The following is a 25,896-nucleotide window of genomic DNA, read 5'->3' on the forward strand; positions in this document are numbered from 1 at the left end:
CTTGTAGCGACTTTAGCAAAGTTTATCCATTCAGCTTACTATATCTGGTCCATACTGAATGAAGAAGGTGGTACCATTAACATGGGAGTTAAATGAGATGCAAATATTTCGGAGTTCATGCAGGATTATGTAAATTTTTATGCAAATATACACAGCTGGAAAATGAACCAATCAAGTCCCACCCAGGATTAAACGGATTGGTCTTATATTTGCATAAAAAAATATAATCCTGCATGAAATATTTGCATCTTATTGATCATGCCTATTCATTAATCACTACTACCCACAAGATTCCTGGTGGGGAAGTAGTTGATAACGTGTTGGATTGGGTAGCTTTTGGACCTAGTATGGTTGAGGTGACCCATTGAGAAAGTCCATAAGAAACAGTTCTCAAATCACAGCAATGTCTACAACGTGAAGCATTCTAATTGGCTGAATAGTGTTGGACATATTATTACTACAACCTATCCAAAACCTAGATTTTCGAGAGGTTGCTGTCCACCCAATCACATTAGTGGAATTTCCCTTTGTCTTTCTTGTTGGGTCACCTAAACCATACTTGCTCCCACCATTAAACCTGTGCATGGCTAGTTTTGCTCCTTGTCTGAGGAATATAAGAAGAAACATGAGTAACTTCCAACAAAGGGGACATAGATGGCAGTAAAAACCTGACCATTATATTCCTTTTCCTTAGTAACCAAAACAGAAAAAAAAAAACTTGGTTGGAGTCGCGCTTTAATGCCATTGGTGCCTTGTTGTGTCCAGTTTCCGCTGGCTGACAGGGTGCTTGAAGCATTGTCCATTAATCACACACATACACCCAGCAAATATGCACAGCCTGTCCAAATATTAACACTTCTCACACTACACCTGACCCGTCTGCTGAAGCATACCTCCATTGTGCTGTTTGTTTAGTCTGGCAGGATGGAGTGCAGTGGTGATAGACTAATATTTCTATAGGATTTTCTCTTAAATCAGCATAAGTGAGCGTGATAAAAATTTAGCTAAACCTTTTCCTTTTCCTCACTCTAATTACATTACAGATAGCTCTGACAACAGTGGCAAATGTCCTGTAGTCAAAATAACATAATGGATATATATATATTTTTTACAATGTTAATTCATACATTATTTAGCCAGTGTTTGCCCAATTAAAATCCTTCTTCTCCCTGATTTACTTTCTGACCTGTATCTCAGGCGGCAACATCTTTAGTACTGGCATGTGATCTCTGCAGACTGTTCATTTACTGAGAGTTCTAAAGCCAGTAGAAAAGATCTCCCAGATTACTCTGGGGGGAGAATTCGACATAATAAATAGGCTTGGCTAACACACCAATATACAGCAATATATAGCTATAGGAAGTGTTTCTGATACCAAACCCAGGATATTTAACATAAAATTGGGTATTCTGAATAATTTACTACACTCTACAATATGTCATTATGGTTCTCCTGTAAGTGACTTTGTAGAGGTGGTTAGGCTGTACACTATAGAGCAGGGGTCATGAACCTTTTTGTCTGAGAGGGCCTTAAATTAAACGTCACATATTTTAAAATTTAATTCCGTGAGAGCCATAAAATATATTTCAAACTAGGACAATAGGGCTCATGTCCCACCGTTGCCATGGTGATGTGTATACAGTTGATCCACCGGGCAGCAGAAGTGTCAAGCACATCTTCGGCTTCTCTTGGGTTTCAGCAACATCAGCAATTTCCCCAAGAGCCAGGCAGGAGAAATACCAACTCACGGCTTGTACAATTAACTAGCTGACTTGGGGGTTGATTCATTTTGTAGGACGAGATCCCTGCACTTTGTCCCAATAGGCTGCCTGTCAAGTGACAGGCAGCTTATTGGGCCAATCAAAGTGCGGGGATCTTGTTCTACAAAGTCACTGGACCTGACAGGGTCCAGAATGGTATACAAACAAATTACAATTTCTGAACTTCAATGTAAACACATAAGTAACCCTAAGAGGATAGCGATCAGATTAAAATATAACCTTTTTATTAAAATCATTAAAGCAAGCTACATAATAAGCTGCAATTTGCCTGTAAAGCATATTAAGGGTAGGGTTCACAATAACGATAGAGTCCCTTTTCTGTATTAGTTATTTGTATAAGGGACAACCCTCAGCCCTTGAATAGAGAGAAAGCTATTATCTACAACAGACCCCCCAACAACCTAACATGTTTCACCCCCCTTAAAGGGATACTGTAGGGGGGTCGGGGGAAAATGAGCTGAACTTACCCAGGGCTTCTAATGGTCCCCCGCAGACATCCTGTGTTGGCGCAGCCACTCCCCAATGCACCGGCCCCGCCTCCAGTTCACTTCTGGAATTTCTGACTTTAAAGTCAGAAAACCACTGCGCCTGCGTTGCCGTGTCCTCGCTCCCACTGATGTCACCAGGAGTGTACTGCGCAGACACAGACCATACTGGGCCTGCGCTGTGCGCTCTTGATGATATCAGCGGGATTGAGGACACGGCAACGCAGGCGCAGTGGTTTTCTGACTTTAAAGTCAGAAATTCCAGAAGTGAACCAGAGGCGGGGCCGGAGCATCGGTGAGTGGCTGCGCGGGCACAGGATGTCTGCGGGGGACCATTCGAAGCCCCGGGTAAGTTCAGCTCATTTTCCCCCGACCCCCCTACAGTATCCCTTTAATTGGAGCCTTCATCAGAGGAAAAGTGTGCAGTGCAAAAAGTGCAAGTACATTGTGCAAACACAGCATTCAATTATACTTTTCTCTAATACAGTCAATCAGAGCGACATGCTTTTCTGCTCTAGCAGCAGCCAACTGAGGCTCTGTAACTGGCTTCCTTATATACTCTGTGGGAAGAGGTGGGTCTCATTAGCATAGGGACCACCCCCAGTCAGGTTTCCCATTGGTCAGTAAACATTGTCAGTCACATTTGTGATTACCTTATTGGCTCTCCTATATCCATCCATATAGTTCCAAAAAGGGCTAAAATCACATTACTCACTTTCTATCAAGGGAGTGATGATGTGAAAATCTTTCCTTTGCATGTCCTGTAAACTGTGGGACACCTCATATACTCACTCCAACCTGAATAATGACAAATACCTTCTGTTTTAAGAAGGCAAATTTCTGTTACTTTGTCCTGTAACCTATACATGAGTTTGTATTTCACTGCAATAAAACATGAACTTGTCGAGGAATTACCGGTATGTTAGAAGATGTTTCATGTCGTGTGTATTGCAGGAGAAGAGACCCCAGAACTGGACAACATGGCAGATTACTGGCTGGGATCCCTGGCAAGGGCCACCATGCAGACCTACTGTGACATCATCCTGCAGATCCCAGCCCTCACACCACACTCCAGCAAACAGCTGGCCACAGATATAGGTAAGAGGTAGCAGAAATCACCCTGTGCCATTCAGCTAGCAGAGGACATTATACAGTGAGTCAGCTGTGTCAGCTGCGGATAGCTGATAACCTTGTTTTACACAACCAAATAACAGAGTTCTTTACAGTAATCAAAGCAGGTGTGATATTTGAACATCAAACATCCTAAATAAGTTGTTGAGTGTAGCAGCACAGGTGCCTGGCATACTTCACTCACGTGAATCTAGGATAATCTTTCTTGCTGGCATTTAGTTTAGTTCTAGATGATAGCTATTTTCAAATACATTTAATTTCCATCCTTAAAGTGCCACTGAAGCGGAAAAAGTTATTATATAATGAATTGTATGTGTAGTACAGCTAAGAAATAGAACATAAGTAGCAAAGAAAATAGTCTCATATTGTTTTCCAATACAGGAAGAGTTAAGAAACTTCAGTTTTTAACTGTGCAAAAGAGCTTCTCTGAGCTAAGACAATCTTGTTTTCTGAAGCACTTATTTATCAAAGAAACAGAGAGAGAGCTTACTGTAGGGGAGTTCAAAGGCCCATTAGCTCTGCTTTGTTTTATAGTTTATAATAGAATATTGTCAGAACTGGAAAGGATCACTGGAAAGGATCACTGTAAGAAGAAAATGGTGAGCCTCTGAGAGGAATTGATGGCGAGCTAACTATGTAATATTCATTTGCAGCTACCTCATGTGTTTATTTTAAATAATTTTACTCCGTTCAGGTTCCCTTTAAAGGAAACTTAGAGGAATATGGGGGCAGACATATTTTTGTTCCCTTCTTAAAAATAAAAATAAAAAAATACGCAAAATTCCTGGCTGTCGTGCTGGTCTTTTGACATCAGCGTAAAATGTGTCCAATCACATGATCAAATGTTTAAATAATAGACATTGAGAGCAATCACTAATCCTGAGTGTAAGGTTTTTAATACCACAGTGATGCTTCAGGTGCACAACACGTTAGTATCCTCCACTTCACTCTTATGTGGGGGACTCACTGTAATTACACGACACTTTTGGTTATGGGGTGCACCTGACACAGTGATCATGTAGTAGGAAGTAAGTGGGTGGAGATTAGTTGGCAGTAGGGCAAAGAGATGGCTCGGGACTGCAGTGTGGCGGATAGATTACAAGGGAGGACCCATATTATATGCTCATTTTACCCATGGCTTTTGTAACTCTCAGGAGATGAAGACAGAGTCTGGTGTCAGATGCTTGCAGGGAGTGGAACAGCTGATATGGGAAGCAAGGAGACTGGTTACAAAAAAACAATTTAACTCTCAACTGGGCATGCGATACAGTTGTTTCAGCAAGGGAGGATCAGAAAGTGGCCTGACAGCTGTTTTGTGAGTTTTTTCGCTTCGTCAGGGGCAGCACACCTCCGACGAAGCGAGAAAACTGGAAATGAAAGGGATTTTATGGAAACTTTGCCTCCTTCTACTACTTGAGATTGGCTTTTGTAACTATAATCTTAAGGGGTTTTTGTTTTTAAGAAATTAGAGTTTTTATGGTTCTACATTATATGAGGCTGCTTGGTATCCTAAGATTAAAGGGCAGTGAGTTATGTGTGAACGTATTGTGGAGGAAGAAGCATAGAACTGTTTGTGGGAAGGGAGGCCCTTAATGTCCTATCAGCATTATTAAACCCATAATTAGGTCCCCACATTAGGAATCTCATATGTGCTGTGCCCCTGGAGTGTTATTGCAAACATAGTGCTGAACTTTATGCCTAGGATCAGGACTGTGGAGTCGGAATTGAGTTAGGTGTGCTCTTGGCTGCACCGATTTTCATCAGATTCGATAATTATTGAATCGGATGGTTGATCAGCCGCTAAGTTGATAGATGTATGATCACCTTTACTTTCTTTGGTCCTTGAAGCTGTTAGGCAAATAATCGGTCTCTCCAGCTACCTCCTAAATTCATTCAGATGGCTAGAGAGTGTGTTTATAATGCTTGTGTAGCTGATGTTTACATGAATGAGAAAACATTTCTAGGAGATATAAATTGCAAATGTTATGCCTGTTGAATGCACAATCCAATGATTCTTCATGGAGTTCTTCTTAAATATAAGAAAGAATGCTGTTTTGCTCTATAATATATGAACAAAGCATAGTACTGTGATGCTAATAATGCTATCTGCACCCTTTTCGATAGATTACCTTATCAATGTGATGGATGCACTGGGCTTACAGCCCACCCGGACCCTGCAGAACATTGTGACCCTGCTGAAGGCCAAACCAGAGGAGTACAGACAGACTGCCAAGGCCTTACCCAGAAAGCTCTCCTCATCCATTGCAGCCATGAGAAGCATTGAGTACTGACACAACTGCTCCCAATCACAAGACACTGAACTCAGGAATCAGGGTTTCTCTATCTGCCCCATCAGACAAGTCATAATTTATTCTTGGCTTATGCAAATAAATACAACACATCTTGGACTATATTCCACAACCATTGTTATCAATCTGATTGTCTTGGGACACCTCACCCTGATAGGTTAGTATCACAGGATTAGGAGAAAGGAAGCACTGGGCCGGTTAAGGTTAGGGGATGGTATTGGGGTAGGTTAACATTAGGGATAGTTCAGGTGCTGAGTCTTTGTTTGGTAGTTTAAAGGTTTAAGATTAATATGAGTTTTCAAGTTAAAGGGCTTAATTAGTGTAATGCCTCGCTCACAGTGGTGTGCTGCAGTGCGGAGTAACGGCCTCTGTAAAGTGGCTTGTCACACGGCGATGCACTACCTATAGCGACATTCACAGTGTGGTACAACGGTGTACGGTATGGTAACGTACTGCATGCAGTGTGTTACTACAGATACAGTGAAGCATAATTTTCATTTACTGTATGCGACGCAACACGGCCGTAACGTCCATTCCATTGTATTCCTGTTATACAGGGAACACAACGCACACATTCCACTGTGAACGTGTCCTTAATGTTTCATAAGCATGAACTATCACATGTACAAGCTTCAGATTAGTATTCTCAGAGAGGTCACAGTTAGGGTCCTTTTACACTAAGGGCCCGTTTCCACTACAAAATGATGCAAATGCGGCTACCTAGCCGCATCACTTCCGCCGCCGGCCGCATCTCCCGATGCGGAAGTCAATTGAGGAGATGGGACGCGGCTGCAGGTGGATGCGGCCTTGCGAGAATCTGCAGCATGCTGCAGATTCTTGGATCGCTCCGCACAACATGCACGCAGTGGAAACTCTTCCATTGCCGTGCATGTGTTTCAGCACACCTGCTGTACGATGCGGCTATGTAGCCGCATCGCACCGCTCCTATTGGAAATGGGCCCTTAATCAGTTGCTCTCAGTTATAACTGAAAGAAAACTGATTTTCAAAGTAATGCCCATGTTTTCCTATGGCCTCTTTTACACTTAACGTGTTTTAACTGAAATCTTCCCAATGCACTGGTATGGAAAAAACGCGTACTAACGCATACCAACTGATTAAGTGTAAAAGGACCCTTAGTGTGTATGGTTAAGGTTAGTGTTGGCTAGAAGAGAAGAGTGTGATAGTGGAAAAGGGCCCTAACGTTGTGATAACACTAAGATACTTAATTGCAATGTGATCACGTCTCTTTCTATTTTCCACTAATGGTATTCCGCCACGATTTGTCGGGTGGATGGCGTGATTGCTGTGCGTTTGCAATCTGCGCTAAGGGAAAAAATGGGGGGGTTAGGGTTGAACATATAATTGCCACATCGTGGGAAAACCGCATAGCGGTACAAATGCTATGCGATTTATCTGTGCTACATAGTATAGGACCACAAGTAGACATGACGATTGGGATTTGGGAAAAATCGTGTTGCAAATGCAACACCCTGATAGAAACATTCCCTGCAGTTTCCATTAGTTAACAAAGTTCTTAGCGTTTTACGCAAGTGATTGGAATTGGATTGTGAAATGCTAATGGTGGAAAGGGGCCCTCAGGGTAGTTCATGCAAGGGAGAGGGCAGGAGGCACGGCTAGTGTTGGGGTAAGGTAATATGAAAGGATCAGGTCAGGTGGATTGGACCATTTTTAAGATGTCGGGGATCACGTTAACCACAATATCTTGCACATGGAAAAAAAATTGTCACCAGGAATCAGGGCCTGACTATACTTTGTATATATTAAAGACTGTCTAATCCACAGATCTAAAATACTGTAAATTTTACTGTAATAAATAACCTTTTTATTATGACCGGCATGCTGTTTTATTTCTATCTGTATCGATCTGACAGAGGAAATACCACATTCCCAGAAGCTAATCTTTCAAGAACTTGCTGTTTATGAAAATCCTCAGGCTTTTGTAATGTTGAGAGAGAGAAATAAAACTGTAACCCACTAGAGATGTCCCGAATGGTTCGCTGGCGAACGGTTCCCGGCGACCTTCCGGGGTTCTCAATTGCGGAGAACCGCAAACTTTTCCGGACGTTCGGTTCGCCCCCATACTGCATCATGAGGGTCAACTTTGACCCTCTACATCACAGTCAGCAGGCACATTGTAGCCAATTAGGCTACACTCCCTCCTGGAGCCCCACCTCCCCTTATAAAAGGCAGACAGCGTCAGGCTTTTCACTCACTCGTGTGCCTGCAGTAATTAGTGAAGGGATAGCTGCTGCAGACGCTCATAGGGAAAGCTTAGTTAGGCTCTTGTAGGCTTCTTAGCTTGCTCCTTGCTGATTCTTACTTCTAAAAAAAGCACCCCTCAACAGCTCTTTTGAGAGCTAATCTTGTTCTTGTGATCTTTTTTTTTTTTTTTTTTTTTTTTTTTTTTTTTTACTGTGTGTCCAACAGACACTTGTGTTGCATAGACAGCCTTGGTAATTCCTACTGTGTGTGCCACTGCTAGGCCCAGCACATTCAGTGACTACTACCTGTGTGTGTGACAGGTGCACATTGTAATACCCACTGCATATACCTACCTGTTGTTTACTGTGCACCCACCCACCTACGTGAGTGCACGCAGTATCACTATGCCTGTCCGGTACCTGTTTGTGTGTGACAGGTGCACATTGTAATACCCACTGCATGTACCTACCTGTTGTTCACTGTGCACCCACCCACCTACGTGAGCGCACGCAGTGTCACTGTGCCTTTCCGGTACCTATCTGTGTGTGACAAGTGCACATTGTAATACCGATCACTGCATATACCTACTACTACCTGTTGTTCACTTCAGTGCACCCACCCACCTACGTGAGTGCACGCAGTGTGATATACCACTCCGTGCATACCTGTTAACTGCACCTGTGTGACTGCACATTGTATTACTCAAGTCAGGGCATACCTTTCACTTCACCCCCCCCCCCTGATATGGACAAAACAGGTACAGGCAGACCCAGAGGAAGGCCACCTGGCAGGTCTGTGCGAGGTCGTGGTGATTTGATTTCGTGCGGCCCTGCATCAAAGTACAGTGCTCAGAAGAAGGCACGTCCCATCAACTCCCAAGATTGTCAGGACGTGGTTGACTATATAACACAGAACACCTCATCTTCTGCAGCCACCAGATTATGATGATGACGATGATACGGATCCCACGTATGTTCCCAATAGAGGAGATGAACAGACAATTCAAAGGGGGAGTCAGAGAGGAGTAGGAGGAGACTAGTTCCTAAAAGAAGCAGGGGGAGCTCGTCATCAGAAACAGTTGGTGGCAGTGTCCGGCGCCATGTATTACCACCTATGTACAGCCAGCCAACATGCCCTTCAACGTCAGCTGCTGATGCCACCATAGTGCCATCACCACAGGGGGGCTCACCCACATAGGGACAAGTGCCTTATGAAGGCACATGGAGAAAAGGCACAAACTGCAATGGGAAGAGCACCTGAGCAAAAGCAGCACACAAAAGAAAATCCACCCTCCTTCTACTCTTTCTCCTTCAGGTGCATCATCTTCAGCTGCTTTCTCCCTTGCACCTTCACAGCCACCCTCCTCCACTCCGCCTCTGACCTTGAGTGGTTCCTGCTCCTCTGCCCACAGCAGCCAGGTGTCTGTGAAGGAAATCTTTGAGCTGAAGTAGCCAATTTCTGCCGGTCACCCCCTTGCCCAGTGTCTGACAGCTGGCTTGGCGGAACTGTTAGCTCGCCAGCTGTTACCATACCAGCTGGTGGACTCTGAGGCCTTCTGTAAATTTGTGACCATTGGGACACCGCAGTGGAAGATGCCAGGCCGCAATTATTTCTCTAAAAAGGCGCTACCCAAACTGTACCGTGAAGTTGAGAGGCAAGTGGTGTCATCTCTGGCACACAGCGTTGAGTCAAGGGTCCACCTGACCACGGATGCCTGGTCTGCCAAGCACGGTCAGGGCAGGTACATTACTTACACAGCCCATTGGGTCAACCTGGTGACCGATGGGAAGCAGGGAGTACGTGGCTGTGCAGCAGACCAACTTGTGACACCTCCACGGCTTGCAGGCAGGCTTCCTGCTACATCTTATTTCCTGCTGTCATCATCCTCCTCCTCCTCCTCCTTGGCTGAGTGGCTGTTCAACTCTACTGGTGCTGCAATCTCCTCTCCAGCTTCACAGCCCTAGCTCCCCAGGGCCTATGCTGCAGGCCAGGTACGACGGTGTCACGCCATCTTAGACATGTCTTGCCTCAAAGCGGAGAGTCACACTGGATCAGCTCTCCTGGCTGCTCTTAACAAACAGGTGGATCAGTGGCTGACCCCGCACTAGCTGTAGATCGGCAGCGTAGTGTTGAGTTTGGGAAAGCTGACACATGTACCCTGCATGGCACATGTGCTGAATCTAGTCATTCAAAGATTTGTGTCAAAGTACCCAGGCTTAGAGGACGTCCTGAAGCAGGCCAGGAAGTTGTGTGGGCATTTCAGGCGGGCTTATACAGCCATGGCACACTTTGCCGAGATTCAGCGGAGAAACAAGTTGCTGGTGAGACGCCTCATTTGCGATAGCGTGACTCGCTGGAATTCGACCCTCCTTATGTTCTCTCGCCTGCTAGAACAGGAGAAAGCCGTCACCCAGTACCTCTACAATTTCAATAGAAGGAAACAATCTGGGGAGATGGGGATGTTCTGCCCCAACAACTGGACACTCATGCGAAATGCATGCAGGCTCATGCGGCCGTTTGAGGAGGTGACCAACCTGGTGAGTCGCAGTGAAGGCACCATCAGCGACTTGATCCCGTACGATTACTTCCTGGAGCGTGCCGTGCATAGAGTGATGGAGCAAGCTGTGGAGGGGCGTGAAGAGGAACAGTTATGGGAGGAACAGTTGTAGGAGCAATTTTCATCAGAACCAGATGTTTCCTCAACACCTGCAGCAGCACAGAGGGGGGAGGAGGAGGAAGAGTCATGTGGGGAAGAGGAGTCAGACTCGGATGATAAGGAAGGTGTTTCTTAGGAGGAGGAGGCAGCGGCAGAAGAATAACTGCAGCAGGCGTCACAGGGGGCTTGTGCTGCTCAACGTTCCCGTGGTATTGTTTGTGGCTGGGGGGAGGAGGAGGACTTACCTGACGTCACTGAGGAAGAGCAAGAGGAGATGGATAGCACGTCTTCATCCAACTTTGTGCAGATGGCGTCTTTCATGCTGTCCAGCCTGTTGAGGGACCCCCGTATAAAAAAACTCAAGGATATGAGCTCTACTGGGTGGCCACGCTACTAGACTCTCGGAATAGGCACAAAGTGGCGGACATGTTACCAAATCACCTGAAGGCAGAAATGATGCAGTACTTGCAGAACAAGCTGGCAACTATGCTTTACAGTGCGTTTAAGGGTGATGTCACAGCACAACGGAATAAAGGTACCACTGCCAGTAATCCTTTTCCCATGTCCACGCAGGCAAGGACAGGACGCTCCAGCGATCTCATGGTGATGTCGGACTTGCGGACATTCTTTAGTCCAACGCCTTGCCTTAGTGCCTCCGGATCCACCCTCCACCAACGCCTGGACCGGCAGGTAGCCGCCTACCTGGCCTTCAGTGTGGATGTAGACACTGTGAGCAGCGATGAACCCTTGGACTACCGGGTGCGCAGGCTTGACCTGTGGCCAGAGCTGTCCCAATTTGCCATCCAACGTCTGTCTTGCCCTGCCTCAAGCGTCCTATCAGAAAGGACCTTCAGCGCAGCTGGAAGCATTGTCACTGAGAAGAGAAGTCGCCTAAGTCACAAAAGAGTTCAGTACCTGACCTTTATCAAAATGAATGAGGCATGGATCCCGGAGGCCTACTGCCTGCCCCAAGACTAAGTCAGTCCCCACACACAGCATCTCTGCCTGCACGCCGTGTGACTGCCTGCCCCAAGACTAAGTCGCTCCCCACACAGCACCTCTGCCCGCAGGCTGCTGGACTGCCTTCTCCGCCACCACCAACGGGGTCCAGGACTCCAGGTGGATTCCTGAATTTACCACTGCCAGTAATCCGCTATACTAATTTTTCTGGCGCGTGTACATGCCTGCCTAATTCTTCTGGCTGCATTGTGGACAGACCAAATTTGATCAGCTGGACGGTCACTGTTCTTTCATTCAGCTACCTCAGCCCAGCGACCATATGGGCTTGAAAACCGCCACGGGCTGCACTCTCACAATGGTGCGCACCAGTCCAGCACAGCCGTCACAACACAAACAGCAGTTTGCGGTGCGTTACACAGTGGGTTTGGTGTGTCAGTGTGAAGCAGTACTCTAATTACACTCCCTGATTGATGTATACACATGCAAGATGTTTTAAAGGCCTGCAATTTAGCATTCAATGTGATTTCTGCCCTTAAATGCTGTTTTGCGTCCAATCCAGATTTTCCCCCGGGACTTTTGGCATCTATCCCACTCTGCCATGCCCCCCTTGAAACATCTTTTTCATCACTTTTGTGGCCAGCATACATTTTTCTAGTATTCAAAGTTCGCTTCCCCATTGAAGTCTATTGCGGTTCGCGAAAGCTTGCGCGAAGTTCGCGAACCGAAAATCGGAGGTTCGGGCCACCCACATCTCATTTACAAAAAAAGTAGAATCGCTTGTTGCCTACAGTAGTTACTTTTTTTTTCTACAGCAAAAATGACTGCTGGATGCAGGACTGATATTTTAGGGCAAGCTTTCTCAACCAGGGTTCCCTGGAATAGGGTTCCTTGAGGACTCTGCAGGGGTTCCTTGGCATTTTACCACATTGTGGGGGAAGTATAATAGAGCACACTGTAATAGGTGGTACTGTAACAAGAAGCACTAAATTGGGGGGTCAGGAGACAGTATAATGAGTGGCAGTGTAATAGGAGATAGTGAAATTAGCAGCCTAACCTACTTAAAGACCATGCCTCCTGAAAAATAAATGCAGGGGTTCCTCGAGACCAAAAAAAATGTTTGCAGGGGTTCCTTGAGATCCAAAAGTTATTTACAGGGTTCCTCCAAGGTAAAAAGGTTGAGAAAGGCTGTTTTAGGGTAACCAGCAGTCCTCCTTGCATCCGCTGAGAAAGTAAAATTCAGGGTACAGAAGATTTTCTTTGCCCATGTTCTGTAAAGATTTAAAATCGCCGCAGCCAAATTTTCGGCGTAGGCTGAAGCAGAAAGATGAAAGGTAATGCTATTCCCCTTCCAAGTTATAGGTGTGTGTGTGTGTGTGTGTGTGTGTGTGTGTGTGTGTGTGTGTGTGTGTGTGTCTCTAATTTGGCACCGAAATCAGTAATTGAGCACCGCCATAGCCGTAATTCACATTGCGGCCTATAGTGGTGCCCAAATCATCGGCGTTGAAATTAGCTCTCTCGCATGTTCTCCAGTATAAAATTTAAAATTTTGAAGGAGGAAGCCATAAGAAGGAATCATCTGAGTCACATGAAGCGTGACGTGGAACACGGCTACGTGGCTCTTTCCACAAGTAATGGGCTTGAAGTGCTTTGGACAGCATTATCCGGGTTTCTGCATTAAGGAAACCTGAATTCCATAATCAACACTACCTACAGGTCACAAGAAGCTTGTAATGGCCGTTTAATACGTCCATTATATGGTATAAAACTGTTGTCAGTTACCAGAATCAGACAGTGGAGTACATTTGGAAACCATAGGACGGCTGTTGTGATAAAATTGAAGTTTTCCTTTAACTGCATTCAGATTTTTTTTGTAATTTCAGCATTTATGAGTGAAGGTTAAATGTTCACTATAAACTATCACTGAAGCAATAGCCTTGGTTTAACTAAGCAAACAGTGTGACATAAGGTTTTGCAATAAAGACCCAGTTATACATTCTTTCTACTCTTTACAAGCTTGTCATACTCTCCATTAAAACTAACAGGTGGAAGAATGAATAAGCTCTTTACAATCCATTCACACCAAGCTATAGTTACTGCCTTTTACATGTCTGCCTGCTGCTGACTCAGAGGGCCGGGTTATGAACTTTTACTTTCAGGATGACCAAAGTGCACATGAAAAGACCAGCAAATCTATAAGGCTTTCTAATTCTTAGTTGTATTCCACTTTTCTGAACCTCTCCATATAGTTCATGGGGAAAGTTGCCTTGCATTGTTGTCAGCTGTTATAGAGATGGGAGTGACAGTGCTCACATCAGCAGCCTACGCATGTCGGCATTTTTGGAAGTAGGAGGATTGCCAGCAATGTTCTCCTCACTCAACCCAGGCAGAGAAAATCTTCCCCCCCCCCCACCCCCACCCCCAATGGAGTTACATCTGAGCTCTGGGGTTGACTTCCTCACACGTAACATGAGACTTTTGTTTTGCCTTCGAGTAACACTACCATGTGTCAAACAATGACATGTGGGGTTATCAAACTCTGCCATTCGGCTTCTGAATTGCCAATGAACGCACGGTTAAACTGGTCGTGGTAAAGAAACCTTAATGGTATTTGGTTAAAAAAATGTATAGTGGTGAGATATATTTTGCAGATTTTTGATACTAAAGTAAAATAACCCTTTAATTGCAAGCTAAGGAGCTGTCATGCTTCACAACTTGGGCTTAGTTCACACTACAAATCACAATGACTTAGCGCTAGCGATTTTTAAAGGAATGTGCATTTTTGTCATTCCTTTAAGTGGAATAGCTCTAAAAAATGGTACATGCAGCAAGAGTTTGATTTTCTAACAATCAAAACACTGCTGTGATGTTCGCCTCATAGAGTGATACTGCACTAGCGCTTTGCCAATTGTTGGCACAGTGCAATCACCCCTAGTGTGAACCAGCCTTTAGTTTTATTTATAAATTGCTCAATATACTGTATTTATAAGAACGAAGCTTGGAAATCCAAAATCCATCTGCTGCTCTTAACTCTTCCTTTCTTCAGCTTAAGTTTAATACTTATACTGCGCTACACACTGCTTTCCATCTTAACACATCCCCATTTACAGCAGAACTTCCAGCTGTGAAGGAGGAAGTGTCGAGAAGTTGGAAAGCAGTGTGCAGTGCAGCGGCAAGAGGTGGCAATGGGTAAGTTATCCTTCTCTGCCACTGCCTGTGGCCCTTACATGTCGGGACAGTTCCGCCTCTAACGAAACTGATCTCAGTCATTTCTGTTGGACAATTTTGACAAGTGGCGAAATGTTGGAGGATGCCCAAAGATTGCTTTCAAAGAATAAATACATCTAATATTACCTGCTACTTTACATCTTTTTAAAGTGAACCCGAAATGATAGTGATATGGAGGCTGCTAAATTTGTTTCCGTTTAAACCACACCAGTTGCCTGGCAGCCCTGCTGATCTATTTGGCTGCATTAGTGTCTGAAGTACACCAGAAACAAGCATGCAGCTAATCTTGTCAGTTTTGACAATCTTGTCAGTTTTGACAATCTTGTCAGAAACGCTTGATCTGCATACATGTTTGTTCAGGGTCTGTGGTTGACGGTTTTAGGGGCAGAGGATCAGCAGGACAGCCAGGCAATTGGTATTGCTTAAAATAGTAAAAGTAAATATGGCAGCCTCAATATAACTCTCACCTCGGGATCACTTTAAAAAGCCGTTGGCATTCTCATATACAACAATTCTGTTGCCAGCGGTGATTTTCCCTAACTTTAAACCCTTGCTGAAAGAATTTCATGTCCCCCCCTCAGCAGGCACTTTATTGCATCCTTGACCATCCCTAGAGGGCAATCCTGTAGGCACTGAAACTCCTCCCCACCTGTAATGAGCTATATGTTTGTTTTCAGAGCTGAGACCTCCATGACCAACAGAACTATTCTAATTAGCTTTGACACTAATCCCCACATTAATGGCCACATGATACCAACCTAATCCCTAACACCGCACTGAGCTTCTCATTTACTTACATTTCCTAATCATTCACAACCAACAAACAAAGCAGATGTGACAGTACAGATTCATGGCACAAGGCTTCAGATCATCACAAAATATATATTTTTATTTCTATTTAGTATACATAAGTATATACATAAGTAACTTATTACTCCTTGAGTTGCAGAGATGACCAATGAATTTTTAACTTGATGAAAATGTTGTTGCCGTTTGTAGAGGGACTGAAATTGCAGATATCAAATTCACCTGCTGTAAATTGTCACTGGTCCAATTCCAATCTGCATACAAAATGCAATCGCATTTATATTAAGTCAGGAAAATTGGCATCTCATTGATCATCTTTATTTTCTTAATTTCGTTAATTGTGCGATAGACTTTGTTTTGCCGATTGTGCAATAGACTTTAATATCATATCAGGGTGTGTACACACATACAATTTTGGTTGGCCAATGTTTGTCCAACTTTACAACCTCCATGTAGTAGAGGGCCAAAAGATTTCTTAAGCCCAGTCAACACGATACGATTCGATTACGATTCTATTTACGATTGGATTAAATCCAACATGTCCGATGGGGATTCGATTTGATTCAGTTCGATTTGCAATTGCAAAACAATGTCAAATCTAATTGCATCGAATCGAATCCTGATTGGACATGTCGGATTTAATGGAATCGTAAATAGAATCGTACAACGAATCGTATCGTGTAGATTGAGCTTAATACTATAGTCTGTGTAGGTAAGCTCTCATACTGCATGGAAGTGGTAAAATTGGCCAATCAAAATTGGATGTGTGTACGCATCCTTAAAGCAGTCCTGAACTCAGAACTCTTTCCTTGCTCTAAAAGATAAGCAACAGGTTAATAACCTTTAAAGAATAACATTTCTTGGTTACAGCTAATACAAATCCTGCAATAAATCTGCAGTGTCTACTTCCTGCTTCCTGCATGGAAGCAAAGGGTTAACATCCCGTGTTTACAAATTAGCTGCTCTGCCATGGCAGATGAGATTCCTGAGCTGACACAGCTGAGAGATCAAATTATAGTGGTGATTAGTTGCAGATGAGGGGGAATTAGACAGGCTAAACTCTAAATACAAGCAGGGTGCGTTTCTCGATGTTTTCCTTCTGTCCCATGCGAGAGTTCAAGTCCACTTTAAGCCTGGTACACACCTTCAGTTTTGAGTGGCCAATTTCACCACCTCCATATAGTATGAGAACGTACCTACAGAATCTGTTCATGGTCATCCAAATCTGTGGGCTCTCTTACTACATAGAGGTGGAAAAATGGGACAACTATTTGGCCAATCAAAATGCAAGTTGTGTACCAGGATTTTTTTTTTCTTTAAAAAGTACACATTGTTACCAAGTTTAGCCGTTTAAAATGAGTTTGCAAATTACTGTGCAATAAGAATTTGCCTGTAAATCCTCTAATTATTCCAGCCCTCCACTGGGAAAAGGGAAGGGGGTGGGGATCATTGGCTGTGACAGGATTTCCCACTCCTATCAATCTCAGGTTTCCGAAAAGTCAGTAAATTAGCTTATGGTGCCATTAGCTCTCACAGACCCTGAGCAAGTGCTATATCTGACCTGGTGAAGCACTGTCAGAACACAACAGTCCAGAGCTGGGAGAGAATGGCTGTTCTGGTTATACCCATAAAACTAATATTAGCTGCAGCAGTCTATTACTTGATGCACATCTCAGTAATGAGCAGAGAGGATCATGGGATAAAGGATGTTATGCCTTAACATGCATTCTCAGTGTTACAAAAAATCTGTTGCTCTGACAAGTATAACAAAATAATGATAATAAAAAAAATGTCCAATCATCTTCATTTGAAAATAGAGTATATTGTACTAATGTAGCCAGTAAAAATCTCATAATAGATTTTGTATTTTTTTGAAACCCAGAATTAAGAGACAGCACATAAATCATTGGTTTGTATTCAAAATGTCATACAACCATAGCAGTGTAATCTCAGTCTATAGTGGCATCGAAACCACCTTTTAACAAAAACACAATTGGACACCTTCAGTAATATAGTGCATACCATGATGCTATTCAATAAGCCTCGGCAACCAATCGGAGCTTATAAAAAGACCAATAAAAATCACAGAACCTGATTGGCTGGAATGTGCAACACCCCCTTTTCTATATAAGTAATTATTCTTGCAACTTTACATGTGTGCATCCATTGTGATTAGGAATGGCCAAAAACAAAAACTGGTCTCCCTTAGACACAACGGAGGCCAGGAATCTCATAGAAGCAAACTCATTGGATCACTGTTCACAGAAGAAATACTTCAAACTTACACGTCCCACAGCTGGTGAGTGTGTTGAGTATTAGTTCATCTAGTACTTTTTTAATTTTAATTCTTGTTTTTAAATGAAATAATCTCTTTATCATCATTTTGGCTAGCTAACTCATCAATAATGAAATTGTCCTTGGCCATAATGACCTACAGACATGGGCTGGTGTTAGGCTGCTGTTCATTTTAATGCTTTTGTAAATTATTTAGTACATTAAACTACCTACACGATGCCCCTGACGAAGTCTGTTAATTGAGCGAAACATGTTGGATAAAAGGGTTTTATGTAGGTCTTTAAGCACCCTTTAGTTAGTAAACAGTTCTATTAATTGATAATAGTTGTGACCATAATGACCTACAAACAGCTTATCTCGATACCTTATACCGTATTAAAAATGATAGATTCAATGTAAGCACTTAAGAAATGAATGATTAGTAAATGTAAAACGGGGAAATTTGCTACAGGTGAAATGAATATGAAGCTGTGAACATTTTAAAAATCCCATCCTCCGAGTTCTCTGCACATTCTTGCGCTCTGAAGTGAACAGTTTTCCTTCACTGTACACAGCAAATCACCTATAAATATTAGGATTCATCTTCGCTGGATATGACTTCAATGGCATCCATGTTTGACACGCGTAAAGAGTCATAGTTTGGAGGTGGAGTGCCAGGTATGGGCATGTTTACACGATCCAGATCGTCGTGTGTGAAAGCAGGATTGCAGTATGGCATCACCAGCTCGGACACTGTGGGTGGAGGTTCATCAAACTGTGGTCTTCGTTTCTTTTGCCTTCTTTCTTTGTTCCAGGCAAGGATTTTGAGGATGGTGATCCAGATGCAGTCTATAATGATCTCTCCAAACTCTATAATGCACAAGACTGAGCCTCCCATCCAGAATCCAAACTGACCCCCCAAGTTTGACAGCAGCCACACCACCTGTTGAAAGAGATGCAAACATGAGTGTGATTATATCAGGCTGGAAGCTGGCCTTGGCCAACGTACAGACACTCCTGAACTGATCTGAAAAGTTTCAAACCACATATACCAAGTTTGTATTCTTACCTACATATACCTCTTACACTTGGTCCAGCTTCTCTTGTCTTGTTGCTTGACCAGAAGCGCCCTCGTTGTTCTATAGCAAGCATCTGAATTTGGCATGTATGGTTTAGTACAGTGCTTGCTGTCTTTGGGCATGAGTGGTAGAGAGCTTGCACTTGCCCAATTCACAGGTGGTTGTACATGAACCTGAGATCCTGTTAGAGAATCCACTGGCATGGAATGGGGGACCCAGGGGAAATTGGACATCCCTTCTGAGGTAAAAATACATCCCAATGTATGTGGTTTGGAACTTTTTAGATCAGTTCAATACAAAAAAAAAAAAAAGGATTCTCCTCGTAGATTACTCACATTGGTGGTTGCAGACTCCGAGATACTGCGGTAGTTAAATTCTTGAAAGTAGATATTCACCCTCATGATGCCATCCCTGTAAACATGAGGGGAGAAATAAACAAAATATTAGCCCACACTTTACAAAATTACCTATGGGCCTGATTGAAGACATTGCAAGCCGTGATCTCAAGCAGCCTGCTGCTATGTAGGAAATATCCAGTACAAGATGTGACTGTGCATTGCATGTTTATTTACTGTTCACCTGACTGTACGCCACAGGAGACGGTTGCAGTGGTCACCAGTAAACAGTATTTCAAGCTAATTTACCATCAATTATTATTATTTTTTTTATATAAAGAAGTGCTTTCACTTCAGCATTTCATTATGTCAATAATCATGTGCAAAGATTTTTATACTATAAATATGCTCTTATAAAGTGATTACATTTTTTTCTGCAATATTTATATTTTTTTACAGCACTAATTAATCCTTACTGTAATTTTCTTTAAAAATCATCTTTTGCTTGTTGAAATATATGCACTTTTTCTTCCTTCTTTTGTTCCTACCAATGCACCGTCCTACTTCCCATTTCCCTTCCCACCTCCCTACCTCCATACTATCTCTATACCTTCATGCTTCCCCTTCCTACTTCCCTCCCCACCTTCTTACTTCCCTTTCTACCCCCTCACCCTTTCCTGTCTCCCTATCTTGCTTCCTTCCTGCCTCCTCCTTTCTAGAATTCTTCCCAGAATTCCCCTCAGACTGGGACCAATGCAGTGTCTGGGGATAGGCAAGATGAGACACCAGAATGTCTACAGGCATCCTGCAGCTCACAGCACTGTGCTGCTGCCTGCATTATGTGCCCCCCCACCCCCTCCCTTTCCTTCCTGGGTGCAGTTGACATTGGATGTAGCAGCAGCGTGTGTACAGAGCATGGAGCAGCTCTGGGGAATTTGACAGAGCACAGAACTAGGTATGAGTACAGCTATGTGCCCCTGCTGTAAGCTAGTGAAGAAGGAAGTCAGGACCTTGCAGAAGGTTTCACTTCCCCTTCATTATAGATGTCAGATGTCCTCATTATTATCTGTATTCACTGGCTCCTGTAACACCAAACTGAATATGCTGCAGAGGCCAGTGAATGTAGATAAATACAGCCAACTTTTGTAGTCATAGGAGAAGAAGCACAGAGGGAGGTCTGGATGGATAAGCCAGCTGAATACTTCTTGGTCTCAGGCTGCTCATGTGATAGCCCTCTTAATTCTAATTACCTCTATTTCTCATGGAAGTGTGTGTCTCGCTCTCCTGTATTTCTCACACTATCTCCCTTGTATATCCTCTATCCCCTTTACCTCTCCATCACTCTTCCATGGTGCAGTATGTCCTTGTATTTTCTCAGTATGGCCCAGCAACAGGGCCGGCCCGCCCATGAGGTGGGGTGAAACTTTTGCCTCAGGCGGCACTTCTGGGGGGGGCGGCACCCTCCCGTCCGTGGGTGTGGGGGGCCGCCCGAGCTGGAGGGGATAGCGGTCAGGAAGGGGGTATTGGGCCTAGCGGCGGGGAGGGGGGTCGGACCCCCCCTCCCTCGCCTGGGTCCCCCGTCCTCCGCTCCCCTCCAGCTTTAAACAGTTACGTCGCTGGCTGCAGCTATAAGAGGCAACAGGCGGGCGGGGATCACTCACCTCTTCCTTGTTCCAGCGTGTGCTCCACTGACGTCACTTCCTGCGGCGTAGCTAGGCGTAGCTCCCCGCCGCTAGGCCCAATAACCCCTCCCATGCCGCTATCCCCTCCAGCTCGGGCGGCCCCTCACACCCACGGCTTGGGGGGGGGGGGGGTGCGATTTCTTCAAAGCTTGCCTCAGGTGGCAAAAAGTCTAGGGCCGGGCCTGCCCAGCAAAAAAGAATATTGCAATTTTCCAGGTATCTCTCACCTGTTTCTGTGTTGCCTCTCATTCCCTCTGCCCTACCTCTCTATCCTAGTCTGTCCTGTGTGTGTGTGTCTCTCTCTCTGTCTTCCCCATTTCTGTCTCTCATTCTTCCCCTCTCGTCTCTTCCTCCCACTCTCTTCTTCCCCACAGAGACACTAACACTCACTCATGTCTCTTCCCCTTTATATTCTTTGACTATCCTATGTCTCTCTTTCTCCATCTCTCCTGTGACTGTCTCTCTCCCACTCTTCTATTTCCCTTAAAGAGAACCTAAAGTGAAAAGGGTATAGAGGCTGCCATATTTATTTCCTTTTAAACAATGCTGTTCTGCTGATTCTCTGCCTTTAATACTTATAGCCATAGACCCTGAACAAGCATGCAGATCAGGTGCTTTGACTGAAGTCTGACTAGATTTAGCTGCATGTTTGTGTCAGGTGTGATTCAGAAACTATTGCAGCCAAAGAGATCAGCAGCATAACCAGGCAATTGGTATTGCTTAAAAGGAAATAAACATGGAAGCCTTGCTTTAGGTTCACTTTAAAAAAAGAAAAAAAAACAATCTCTCATTCGAACTACTGTTATGTATACTGACATGTTATAGTACTGACCTCTTCTGCAGCACATTACAGAGTACATACTCTTATCAAACTAACAATCTAATCCTACCATAGTCATAGTCTAATGCTAGGCACACACTATGAGATTTACTGTCAGATCGATTATTTCCAACATGTCCGATCTGATTTCCGATCGATTTCTGACTGTTATCTGATCACTTCTATTGGAAAGCATTCTGAAAAATGCTCTGAATTCAATCAGAAATCATATTGGACATGTTGGAAATAATAGATCTGACAGAAAATCTTCCAGAAAATCTCATAGTGTGTACCTAGCATTAGACTATGACTAATACCCTACCATATTCATATTATGTATATAGCACTGTCATCTTCTGCAGCACATTACAGAGTACACAGTCATATCACTGACTGTCCTCAGAGGAGCTCACAATCTAATCCTACCATATTATTGTTATTATCATTATTATTTATATAGCACTACCATCTTCTGCAGCACATTGCAGAGTACATAGTCATATCACTGACTGTCCTCAGAGGAGCACACATCTAATTATATTATAGTCTAATGTTCTACCATATTATTATGTATTTATATAGCACTGGCATCTTCCGCAGTACTTTACAGAATACATAAATAGTCATGTCCCTTACTGTCTTCAGAGAAGCTCGAAATCTAATCCTACCATAGTCTAATGTCCTGTCATAGTCTAATATCCTACTATATTATTATTATTATTACTACGATTTATATAGCATTATCATCTTCTATAGCACATTACAAAGTACTAAGTCATATCACTTACTGTCCTCAGAGGAGCACACAATTTAATTCTACTATAGTCTAATGTCCTACCACATTATTATGTATTTATATTGCACTGACATCTTCTGCAGTGCTTTACAAAGTATATAGTCAGGTCACTGACTATTCTCACAGGAGCTCACAATTGAATTCCTAACATAGTCATCCTCTATTATTAGACTATTCTCATATTATTATATTGTGCATGGCTGAGAGAGACCTTTCAGGAATCCCTCCCCACCCTTGAAAATTCTGTGTTTGCCCCCTGACTGCAGATCAGGTGTTCTGAATCCATTGACTGCATACCGGTACTTGTTCCTGGCCTGTGACTGACAAACTACTGAAGCCAAAGGTCAGCATGACAGACAGCTATTTTTTTATACTGAGTAAACTACAGAAAGCTATAATAAGAACCAATTCCTATTACTGCAGAGACAGAAGCGCTATGCTCAGCTACAGACCTGCATTATATTTACTCCAACCTATTGCCTGAAGAATCGGGGTCACACTTGCGAAACGCGTTGCATTGTCCTCTAAAGTATGTAAATAAACTTATTTTATTGTCAACATTGGCATATCTTGTGTCTGCTTGGAGGAGGTATGTCCACCACTACCTCCTCAAGTTTTAAAGTTTTTCGATATTTTTATTCTTTTGTCACCTCTGTATCCATACTACGTTGTACTAAGGCCACCCTTGCTGGAGGTGTGTCATCCCCTTTTCCTTATCTACGGAGGGCGACTTATTATTCTTGAGTGCGGTCCGGTCTAATTTCCCCACAGGGCCAGATTTACCATAAGGCACTGTAGGCATGTGCCTACAGGTGCCTGATGGTGTAAAGGCAGCTCACTCCCCTCACCTACTGCTTCCCTCACTCCTTCCCTATGCAGAGTCCCAGGCAGAGCGTAAATGAGAGGTTACACACACAGCTCTCAGCATTCCACTATCTCAGATCTCCCTTGGAGGCACCACTAGCTACTGTACTTAATACTTTGGGAACCTCTAACTACCTAATGCTATGGGACACCTGAAGTTGTGACAGGCAAGGGAAGTAAGGGAGAACTGACAGCTGGGCCACCCAGGTAGTGCGGTTTGGTGGGGGTTTGTAAGTTCATGGAGGGTGAACTCTATGGTGCCAGGACATCTGTGCCTATAGGCTTCTTTGATGTAAATTTCGGGTCTGTCTCCCCACCTGGTATTACAGTAATGAAGAGAGCTGTCCACGCTCGGAAGCCATCAAACCTGAATGAACTAGAGACGTTTTGTAAAGAGGAATGGTCCAAAATACCTTCAACCAGAATCCAGACTCTCATTGGAACCTACAGGAAGTGTTTAGAGGCTGTAATTTCTGCAAAAGGAGGATCTACTAAATATGGATTTCATTTCTTTTTGTGTTGCCCAAATTTATGCACCTGCCTAATTTTATTTCAACAATTATTGCACACTTTCTGTAAATCCAATAAACTTCACTTCTCAAATATCACTGTGTGTGTCTCCTACAGGCATGTGCACAGGGGGATGCTCTGGGTGCCCAGGCACCCCCTTTTTTATAATCCTCAAAAAAGGCCCCTCTCGCCGCGCAAAATAAGCTCCGCCCTCGACCGTGATAAGCCCCGCCCACCCGCGGGAAGATCCGCCCCCACCTGGGACACTTTCAAGTGAAGAGGCCCAGACAGGAATCCTAGTGTGGCATACTGACCTCTCCCTCCACCTAGGACCCATACTGACCTCTACCTCCCACAGCACCCATAGTGACCTCTCCCTCCACCTAGTACCCAGTGACCACTCCTTCCCCTAGCACTCACAGTGACCTCTCCCTCCACCTAGGACCCATACTGACCTCTCCCTACCCAGTACCCACAGTGACCTCTCCCTCCACCTAGCACCCACAGTGACCTCTCTCTTACTGTGAAGAAACGCGGAAAAGCCGCCGCAAGTGTTCAGGGTGAGGCGGCTGTTTCCGCGTCCAACATGGTGGCACAACGCGAAGAAACCGCCGCATGCCGCATAGGCAGAGCGGTGGAGTCCGCGTTGGACGCTGCGGTTTGTACGCATAGCGATACCCCTGACATGGTGTTTGGACACAGGGAGTCCGCCGCTTGCTTGGAAAGCGGTGCGGCGGCTCCCGCGCCCGAATCAGCTGATACTTTGCAAAGCATGTCTGGTGTGGCTGGGACTGCTAGTCCACACAGGTTCAGAAGGACGCGCGCGCGCGCTGAGAGGCAGAGCTTATATGACAGCCAGAGAAGAGTCAGCTGACCAAGCTGGTCAGCTGACATTTTCACCATTCCCCATTGGTCCAGCACTTAGGGGTGGCGCTGGAGAGCGCTGTGGTATATATACTGGGTGCTGGTCATTTCTCTGGTGTCTGGCGTTGCAATCACTACGTGGTAGCACTCAGACCTTGTCTGTATCTGTGTTCTAGCATCGTTTCCAAAGGTGTTGACGATCAAGGAACTCACACCTTAGCGTCAGGAATATTGAACTGTATTATTTGTTATGACCTTCTGCCTGCCTGACTATCCCTCTGAACTCTGATTCTGTACCTTGTTAATGCTGATATCCTGTTGCCAGACTCTGCTCGTTCCTGGACTCTGTACCTGCCTCCTGATTCTGTACCTGGACCCTGAGTGGGGTCAGGTCCTAATTCTCCCCACCTGCATATGGAGTGGTTGCCTAGGGGCAACCTATGTTTGTGAGTATAAATCCACATTGATTTATTTTGCTTTTTACTCTTTGATATACTGCACCATTTGGGCTCTCGGTCTTTTGTTTTTATCTTTGAAGTGATTCTGTACCTTGCTATTCTGATACTCCGTTGCCAAACCCTGCCTGTTTATTAGATTCCGTATCTGTCTCCTGAATCTGTACCTTATCTGTCTGTGTGTTAACGACCTGGCTTGCCCGACCTCGAGAATTAGCCTTACTGTTAGAGGCAGTTCCCAGTTCCCAGACCTGTTAGTGACACCCTCTCTCTGGTGTCACTCACGCTCTGTCCTTCCTACTCTCAGCCTAGCTCCTCCCCCGGGAGAGTCTAGGCCATCGGAAGGAACATACTTCTGTGCAGTACTCAAAGTATTGCTGTTGCACTTAACACTCACTCGTTATCTCAGGTGTCCAGAGGTTAGTAGATATATCTGATTATCGATGATACTGCAGATCATTGATAATCGGGTATATTCTGTATTCTCGGTGATACTGCAGTTCACCGGTAATCAGACCCTCTCTGTGTTACACCGATTGTTACACTTACCCAGCACCCACAGTGACCTCTCCCTCCACCTAGCACCCACAGTGACCTCTCCCTCCACCTGGGACCCATAGTGACCTCTCCCTCCACCTA

General features: G+C 44.3%; 2 protein-coding genes across 3 annotated transcripts in view; one reads left to right on the forward strand and one right to left on the reverse strand.

The window, feature by feature from the left end:
- The window catches only part of COG7 (component of oligomeric golgi complex 7), an 88,751-nt gene extending 81,192 nt beyond the window's left edge, over positions 1–7,559 (forward strand). For both annotated transcript variants that reach the window (XM_068244446.1, XM_068244445.1), the window contains 2 exons: positions 3,221–3,364; positions 5,522–7,559. In XM_068244446.1, the coding sequence (XP_068100547.1) occupies positions 3,221–3,364; positions 5,522–5,688 (311 nt within the window). In that variant the 3' untranslated portion in view covers positions 5,689–7,559. The remainder of the gene's footprint in view (positions 1–3,220; positions 3,365–5,521) is intronic.
- An 8,115-nt stretch (positions 7,560–15,674) lies between these two features.
- Positions 15,675–25,896, reverse strand: part of SCNN1B (sodium channel epithelial 1 subunit beta) — a 126,942-nt gene continuing 116,720 nt past the window's right edge. Inside the window, exons 13-14 of the mRNA XM_068244448.1 lie at positions 19,267–19,342; positions 15,675–18,795 (exon numbers count right to left, since the gene is read on the reverse strand). Coding sequence (XP_068100549.1) covers positions 18,445–18,795; positions 19,267–19,342 — 427 coding nt within the window. The 3' untranslated portion in view covers positions 15,675–18,444. The remainder of the gene's footprint in view (positions 18,796–19,266; positions 19,343–25,896) is intronic.

This window comes from Hyperolius riggenbachi, chromosome 7 (assembly GCF_040937935.1).
Source record: "Hyperolius riggenbachi isolate aHypRig1 chromosome 7, aHypRig1.pri, whole genome shotgun sequence".
Classification (NCBI taxonomy): Eukaryota; Metazoa; Chordata; class Amphibia; order Anura; family Hyperoliidae; genus Hyperolius; species Hyperolius riggenbachi.